This window comes from Nymphaea colorata, chromosome 11 (genome assembly GCF_008831285.2).
Source record: "Nymphaea colorata isolate Beijing-Zhang1983 chromosome 11, ASM883128v2, whole genome shotgun sequence".
Taxonomy (NCBI): Eukaryota; Viridiplantae; Streptophyta; class Magnoliopsida; order Nymphaeales; family Nymphaeaceae; genus Nymphaea; species Nymphaea colorata.
Window position 1 is genome coordinate 3,731,294 of NC_045148.1, and position 8,783 is coordinate 3,740,076.

At 39.6% G+C, this 8,783-nt stretch overlaps 1 protein-coding gene across 1 annotated transcript; it reads right to left on the reverse strand.

Moving 5' to 3' along the window:
- Nucleotides 1-4,373: 4,373 nt before the first annotated feature.
- On the reverse strand, nucleotides 4,374-5,261 carry LOC116264294 (formin-like protein 3). Its single transcript, XM_031644430.1, has one exon. The coding sequence runs from the start codon at nucleotides 5,259-5,261 to the stop codon at nucleotides 4,374-4,376; it is 888 nt and encodes a 295-aa protein (XP_031500290.1).
- Between the last annotated feature and the right edge of the window lie 3,522 nt (nucleotides 5,262-8,783).

The following is an 8,783-nucleotide window of genomic DNA, read 5'->3' on the forward strand; positions in this document are numbered from 1 at the left end:
TAAAGTAACAATTCTCTATCATGTCAACGTTAAAGAAGCCTGTGGTTTCGTGTTCTTTAACTCGATGCATTCAAAATATTTTTAAGCGTTTCCCCATTATAATCATTGGGCCAAAATTGAGATCCAAGACTCTGGGGATTAACCGGATCCACATATATGAGAAATTATTTGGTAATTGGAACACTAAAATAATGATCTTTAAATCCATTATAAAAATTTGGGATGGATTCATGAAACAGTAGAACATAGTGTATCGTTTGTTAACATTCTTGTCGCCAAGCGCACCCATATGGGACTTGGTCAACTAAATTTGGTTAGAGCTATAGACAGGGTCCGTTTTGTTTTGGTCATATCTTAAAAAGAGTTTCAATTCTCTGGCTTGTAGACGATCTTACTTCCGTTACTTTCTAATAAGAACTTAACGTTGTATGGTAGCTCGCCTGGTAGGTTTAGGTAAGATGACGTGTCTTCCTTTCTCTACTGTGGAAAACAACTTTCAATTCAAAGACGCAATGTTGGAAAGCGTAAAGGAGTCAAGCTCCGTTGAGAGAAGCATAAAGAAATCAAGCTCCGTTGAGAGAAGCTCAATTCACTTGACTATGGACTTACTTTTCAGGTGAAGAGTTGAAGAAAAATCAAAAGTTTTATGTTTAAGGTAACTCATGAATCTGCACTAAACAGATTTATAAAACAACAATTTTAGCGTTTGATGAATTCACTCTAATCTTTGACCAAATCCTCGCAACACCATTTAAAGTATATAATGAATCTAACTAATTTTTTGGGTTAAGTGAATGAGATAATAATATAATATTAACTTTTAAATAATCATAAAATAAAAATAATTTGTAACTGTTTCATGAATATGCTTCACAAAATGGGATAAATTAATGGGCGAAGAGGGCTTTGTTTGTGACGTGACGTGATGTTGGAGGCTTTGCTAATAACACTAATTTTTTTTATGTTGGAACTAGTACAAACCGTTCTCAAAATTATAAGAGATTGTTTGACAACAATAACATATTGACACTGCCTTATAAATATGCCACAAAAAATAAGGTAGAATCAAAGAATGTTGTGAATAAGTGTTCTCTCAATCTACCTCATTTTGAAAGAGTAACATTGTCTTACTCTTACCAAACAGCCACCTCTTGACGTATAAAGGAATGATTAATTAATTAACAGCCGATTTATCTAAAACAGAACAGGGAGAAAAGCACAATCTAACTTTCCCGTTTCCAATTTAGTTTATACCGGGAATTATGCCCAAAATGCAGGTTCCTAATGAACATTTGTCCACGTCAACGGCTATGTCACACGGATACTTGGGTTTGACCCACTTATCCGTATCTATATTCTGATACCTGAATCCCGATACCATACTTCTTGGATACGTTTGGGTCGGGTCTGGGTCAAACCTGATCCAAACCCGTTAAAAAAAACTCGATTTCTTTTTTATCGACCTTTCTTTTTCCCTTTCACTGGACTAGTTCTGTGCCTTTAGGGTTTCAGATCATGGGCAAAGATGGCGGATAGTTTAATGTTTTTTGTGATGAACTATTAGTTTTAGTTTAATGTTTTTTTTTTCATTTTATCATTTGATAATATAAAATTAACCGTATTCATGTATCTTAAAAAATTAAAAATTACTGTATTCGTACCCGTATCCTTGTATCCATACCCATATCGTACCAGTATCCTGTCATATCCGTGTGACTTTGATCAAGGGTCACCCGGACACGGTCGTGGTCTACCATGTGCTCCGTTTGATTTTGACATACGGTTCTTCCGAGAAGGCTATAGTCAAAGGTCTAATTCGTTCTTCCTTGTCTTATTATTTCTCTAGTCAATGTTCCTGCACAAAGTCATATGTTCTTTGACCATACGGGATGCCGGACCGGGCTGGGCAGGGAGCCTGCTTGGTCCGAGTCCATTCAAAACGCGTCCGAGTGGGCCAAGCTCTCGTGTCAAGGCAACTTTGACATTGGCCTAAGCTTGGTCCAACTGCCGGCCGGGCGAATGCGAATGCCGGTTGGTTGACTTGGCCAGCAGAACACGATATGGTGGTCTCAACTGCTCGGACTTGGACCCGCGGACGAACCGACGAAAAAAAAAAACGAGTCTTAAAAGGACACCGGTTTTGTGGTCATCAAGTTGGGTCCAACTGGTGGACTCATTCCGACCCGTTTAGCCTATGAAGAATATTACATGGTTAGGTGCTCTTTATATGTTGAAGTCCTGTCAAAAATAGGCAAATACGAGTACTATCCATGGGCATGGGAGTGAGTTGCCTGCGCTGTGCACGCAACCCATATACCTCAAAAAAGGGATATGTTGGTAATTATTTAATTAAAAATGTTTTTAAATTTTTTTCACTTTTTACGATTTTTTTTATTTTTTACAAAAAGTTTTATTTTTTCATTAATTAGGAGTAATTTTTGTCATTGGTCACACTGACACACAAAAAAACCGTCCACACCCATGGAATCATCAACATTATGAAGTAACTTAAAACTTTCTGTCAAATGTAACGGAAACATATTGTTTTGTCGATTGATATGTGGAATGTGGCCATATTTGTACGGTTCGCGGCAGATTGTGCTAGCCTATCTTCACTTTTTGATTTAAAATAATTTGAAACTCGAACTAATAAATAAGAAATAGAAAAACTAAAACTTATAGAAAGATTAGTTTGACATAGATAGTTCGTTTTGATGAAGATCGTGGGTTGATATGACATGATTTAGTACATACAGTTGTGTAGATACACAGCTAAAATAATGAGTCTAAAGTATTTTATTAAAATAAATTTTTTATTGTTAAAATTTAAAATAAAAATTGTTCTCTCATGCACCTGCTGATTACTTTAAGCAAGGGAGAAAGGAATACACACAGGAGCGGAGCCAAGGTAGGGTTGGAATGGGCCCTGGCCTCGCATCAATTTTTTTGTAAAAAAAATTTATATGTAAATTTCAAGAAATTTCACTTTTTTTATATAAAAATTTTTCATTTTTTTTTAAATTTATATGTAAATTTAAAAAAAAAAATCACTTCTTCTATCTAAAAATTTTGAAAAATAATATTTCAGTCCTAATCAAAATTTAAAAACTTTAATTCGGTTCACCTCATAAAAAATTTTTAGTTTTACCATAAAAAACAAAAAGAAAAAAAAACCACCGGATCTCAAATCCTTAGGTTGGAAGCAGCTAGCGTGGATCTTCAGCTGAAAGCTATGGCCTGTTTAAACTATAGATTTCCTGTTTAAACTATAGATTTCAGAAAAGGGGATCAAGTGACTAGATTTGAAACATGTCCTCAAGGAATCGTGGAGGCTTTTGTTACCTAGGAGAGGGAGAGCCTGTTCTGTTACGCTAGGAGAGAGAGTGAAAGATTTTAAAAGCAAAGTTCAGGAACACTACTTTAAGGCCCCACTTGTTTCAATAATCTGAAGCTTCATGAGATTCAACTATGATGTAAAACGTAATGAAATGGAGGAATGTGAGTAAACTTTGAAAATGATGGTAGCTCATGAAGAGAGAGAAAGAGAGAGAGAGAGAGATAAATGAATTGATCAATATATATATATATATATATTATCTGCATGCTAGATCTTGTCACATGTTTTTTCTTTTAAATATCACTGAAAATCCCTTCTAAAAGACTTAAAAAACATTGGCCAAAAAAACAAACCGTTGCGAATACACTTATCGCAACAGTCTTAGCAATGATAATTAAAAAAAAAAAAAAAAGTCCAACAGACAAATTTTTAGTAATATATATCAAATAGATCGCCTAATACCTTGAACACATAGATACGTTAAAAGATCGGCTAGATCTGTCCATGCGATTGGTTGGTTTCTGGGTCATCTCACCTAGCTAGTTAGCATGGCCAGAATACTCTCCTAATTAATTTGCAGGTATCCACATGTGGGCAATTGCCCACACGGCCAGTGAGAACACCTTCATGTAGAAACAAATGGAGTTGTCCCCACTGGACCCAGTTTCTTGCTTTGCAGCTTTGTTAACTCGCCTTTTTCCTTCCCGTAGAGCCAAAAGCAAGAAGCGGGCGCTGCTTAAGTTAAGATGAAAGGAATCAATTGGGGAATAAATTCTAATTAAATGGACTTTCGGTTGCACGGGATATATACTGCAAGCTTTCCATTACCCAGAAAATGAGTTTCACCAAATTTTACGTTTTTCAAGAAAAGCATAAACTAATAAAATATTGTCTTTTTCGGGTGAGTGGGAAACAATAGAAAATCTCACGGACTTCGTATTGAAACTAACGCAAAACGGATGGACCATCAAGCTGGTTTTGGGTATTGGTTCGGACTGAAAAGGAATCCGACCCGTTTGTTTGTAACCACAGAAATTCAGAGGAGAAGGTCAAAGAGGGGAGAGGAGACCAACCTGAATCTGTTGGAGGCGTTCAGAATGACAGAAGTAGCTGTGTTGTCCTTACCCATAGCGCACTTTCTCCCCTTCCCGTTGACCTCTGCCGCTTCCACCGCCGTCCCGCTTCCCGCTGCCCCCGGTTTGTGCTTCGGCCTCCAGTACGTGACAACGCGCGGCGGCAGCGGGCTCCCTCCTCTCCGCCGCCTGCGCGACCTCGCTGGGTAGCTGTTGTCCCCCTCGGCCACCGCCTTGCCTTTGCCGCCGTCCGCTCCGTCTTCCTTGCCGAGCTTCCTCTGCGCCTGCCCCTTCGACGATGACTGGACCCGAGCAGATTCCGACAGGGTGGCCGAAGGAGGCTGTGGCATTGTGCCGTACTCGTGGACCATGTTGGTCTTGGACGGCAGGCGACAAACGCTCGACTCGCACTCTGGCAATGGAGAGATTGCATATAAATTTTCGGCGTTGGTTGGCGGCGGGGGTGGTGGTGGTGGAAGGTGCTCTTCGGTGAACGATTGCTGTCGCGATGGTGATAGTGGACGGCGGCAGTTCTCGGCGACAGGTGGAGGTGGCGAGGCTCTGTTTTTTATAGGTGTTCGCTGTTTAAATGTTTGTGGCGGAGGAAGTGCGACAAAGGCGTGCGTTTGTTGTGGTGGCGGAAGTTCGATGTAGTGGCGTAAAGGCGGTGGGCATTGCGGCGGAGGGAGTCCGTTAATGGTTGGTGGCGGTGGCGGCAGAGGAAGTGGTTGTGGCGGGAAGGAGTCGTGGTGGGGATGGCCAAGCGGCCAAGGGAGTCGAAGAGTTTCTGAAGCTCGATGCCAATCGAAAAAAGAGCAAGTGTCGCCTGTTATCGGAGAGAGCATAGGCATCGCCGGAAGTACGTGGCTCGATCAAAAGCTTGTGGAGGAGGGAGGAAACAAAAAGGAAAGGATCAAGGCTCCGATTAGGTTGTGGTTTATGAGAAATTAAGTTTGAGAAACTTAATTTTTTAACAATAAGATCATTTTGGAACTTAGTTTCAATGAAGACTTCCTTGTCTCCCGTTGATAAAAGAATTAAAGAACGTTTTATTGGCTGCAGTTTTTTTAACATTTAAAAAATAATTTAGTTTACATATTCGGCCACATTCACCACTGCGACCTTCTTGATCATCTCAAACTGACAACGATGTCACAATGGTCAGTTTCTTCCTTACGACCAACGGACGTGGCACGTTGTTGCGGTTTCATTTGAAAAAACCATGGAAAATGCTTAATATTTGATTAGAGTAAATAAACCACTATTTAGTTCACATATATGAAGAAATCAGGTGGGTTGTGCTGAGTGCAAATTGTTCCTCAGCTCTAGGGTTAGATGGTGTTGCTAATCTTTTCTAACAAAAGTTTTGGGAAGATATTAAGGTTGACTTGTCTCAGGCTATCAAAGGGTTCTTTACTGTTAGGGATGATTTTTAATCATACCCATATTGCTTTGATTTCTTAAGGGACTGTTTTGCAGTTGGATACATTTTGTTAGTATCCTACGAATCTGTCTTAAAGATTGAGCAGATTTCAATGTTCTATGAATTTGCCATAATCTTTGAGATAGATTCATAAGAAACGATCCATAAGTGAAGAAGTTGAGAAGCTCAGACCTGTATCCTGTGTAATAGTATCACCAAATTCATCGGCTGCTTTTATGGTACAGAAAATGAAGCCAATTCTAAGTAGGGTTATCTTTCCTAATCAAAATGTTTCCTTCCTAACAGGTTTACCCAATAAAGTTTTCTTCTAGGGCACAAGGTGATTCACAATCTCTCCTGGAGGAAGGAGGAAGCACAAAGTTGGAGATTCCTCGCAGCAACCCTGACAGGATTTATATAATGGTTTCCTCTACCACGTTACCTACACTTATTAATGGCAGGAAGAACAGAAAACTGCTAAAGAGGAACCCTCTGTCCGCATACTCTATGCTCACCATGAAAATCTTCATGAGGAACCTTGAGAGATTTGTAGCTAACAAGAAAGCTGTGCCCTCTCCACCGGCAACCATTGCCTCATGTTTCATCCATTTTATATGTAGATGATGTTCTCCTCTTCTTCGTGGGCAGTTTGAGAAGGAATCAGCAGTTGATGAATTGTGCCAAACAATTTGAAAGATTCTCGGTGATGCGTTTTTGCATTGGAACCCTTTTTATAAATGGAATTTTTGTTGTGATTTAGTTGATAACATAAACCACTAGTAAATTATCAAACTCAAATATAGTAGTGAGTAAGGGTCAATCCACTAAAAAACAAGGTTTAAGAATTTGATTCCCAACTAAAAACTCAACTCTGTTAGTCGATTGAACAAATTGTTAATATAAAGATAATCACCAACGTCGCACAGAGAACATTCAATCAATCAAAGTAAATAAATATTTTAGACTATAAAAGTCTAAATTCCTAGAACTAATACCCGGAATTCCACTCCTTTATTCAACTTGTGATTTTTGCTATATTTGAAACAGCGACTACGGGTAAAGCCACGAACCCTTAAAAAACACAAAAACAAAGTTAGTAAATATTTTAAAAAGTATTAATAATAAATATTAAAATCTCTGAATAAACAACTTAAAGACTTTGTAAGGCTCGCTGCACCTCGCCCACCCTAATAAACAAGAAAATTCACAATGCATAGACTAATTAACATACAAATAAAAACGATAAAAATCAATTTCATTTTAACCCTGAACTAACTTTAAACATTATGAGCAGAGAGTTAACACGACATGAGTTGGTAAAACCTGTCAAAAATGACCACAATGCCCTTATACTCTACAATTTATATTTATGGACAGTTTTACTGAATCTTCTTCTCTTAATGGGCAAACCGTTTCCCAATTTTAAGGAAATAAATTCTTTGGAATGCTGACACAACAGAGAAGACAGCCCTTTTCACATAACTTGAAAATCATTTACAATTTTTTTTTTTTTAATATGGCCACTTTAATGCAGAAACGTAGTTTGAAGAAAACCAAAAAACGGAACCGTCTTTCAAATCAGACTAAATAATATTCAATGTTGGCTACAAAAATTGGTCTATAGAATGTAAGTCCTAGGCTCTCTTATATTTAAAATTTCAGATCAAAACTTGTTCATTTGCCCGGTCAAAAAATAATTTCGCTAACACATTTATTTTCTGGTTTTAACATAAAAAAGATTTCATTCCTTGTACTGCGTATAATATATGTATACCGATTTAGGCTGATAATTAAAACGGAAAATTAACATTCTAATTCCCATGTTGAATAGGAGAAACTATGTAGACGCACTTGAGAACCAGACCTCAATCCATTCCTAAACTAATTAATGCATCCTAATATACTATATGAAAAAATGTTCATGAGTTCATACGAATTATGCACGACCTAAAATGAAATGCACCATCTACTGGATGACTAACGTGCACTGATGATGTGAGTGAATGCATGATTGGTATATCTACATGATAAAATGTACATATGCATGATATGATAAACAATGAATGCAAGTATGTATAGGCAATACATGGATGATGTCTACTTACTGCATGATATAGCGTGGGCAAACGCATGGTAAATCTTCGCACTCAGGACCAGTGCTGAGCAGGCAGTGGGTGTTTTGCCATCACAAACACGTCATTCGAGCAAACACCATGGGAGGACCTCCCCAAGCGACCCTGGACGTGGTGAAGCACATGTAGTTGACGAGGTTGGAGCTATCGAGCTAAGGCCAACCGCCCGGTTGATCGCGATGCAGCCAGTAGCTCAAGGTCCCATAGCGCAGAGGCATGGCCTAACCATGGCCAAGGCTTAGGCAGACATGATGTAGGCTGTCATGCCACAGATCAGCGGTGAGAGAACAGGCGATGGCAGCTGTTGCAACTCCCTGAGTGCTATACAGAAGATTATACAGATTGGGAGGACCTTCCCACAGGTCCTACGCATCGACAGCCTCAACATGGGCGGGCACATGATCTTCAGTGACATTTGCGTTCTGAGCACCAAGGGGTGCACATGGATCAGGTGAGCATGCCACACGGCCAACCTTGGGATGGCAATGCTTGGCCCGGCTGAACTAAGGCACACAGCCTTGTTGGCCGAGGCATTGATGGCGACTTCCGACGAGATAACGCTGGGGCATGGCGAGAGGCTGGCCGTGACTCAGACCAGCACCGTGGAGGATGGCAGCATGTGGCTGATTTCTCTCGGAGGTCCTCCTATCTCCGAGCAACTTACAAACGGGGCAATCATGAGCATGCATGCCTTTGATCGTGATGCCACAACCATAGAAATCTTGGGGACATTGAAGCCAAGCACCCGGCGTACTGTATGGTTGATGAGGAGGTAAAGTTAGTGGGGTGCATGTCACAGAGGAGCAGATTGAGCAGTC

Bases quoted from the DNA above. Each gene is read 5' to 3' on its own strand.
- LOC116264294 (XM_031644430.1), bottom strand. From the start codon at position 5,261: ATGCCTATGCTCTCTCCGATAACAGGCGACACTTGCTCTTTTTTCGAT.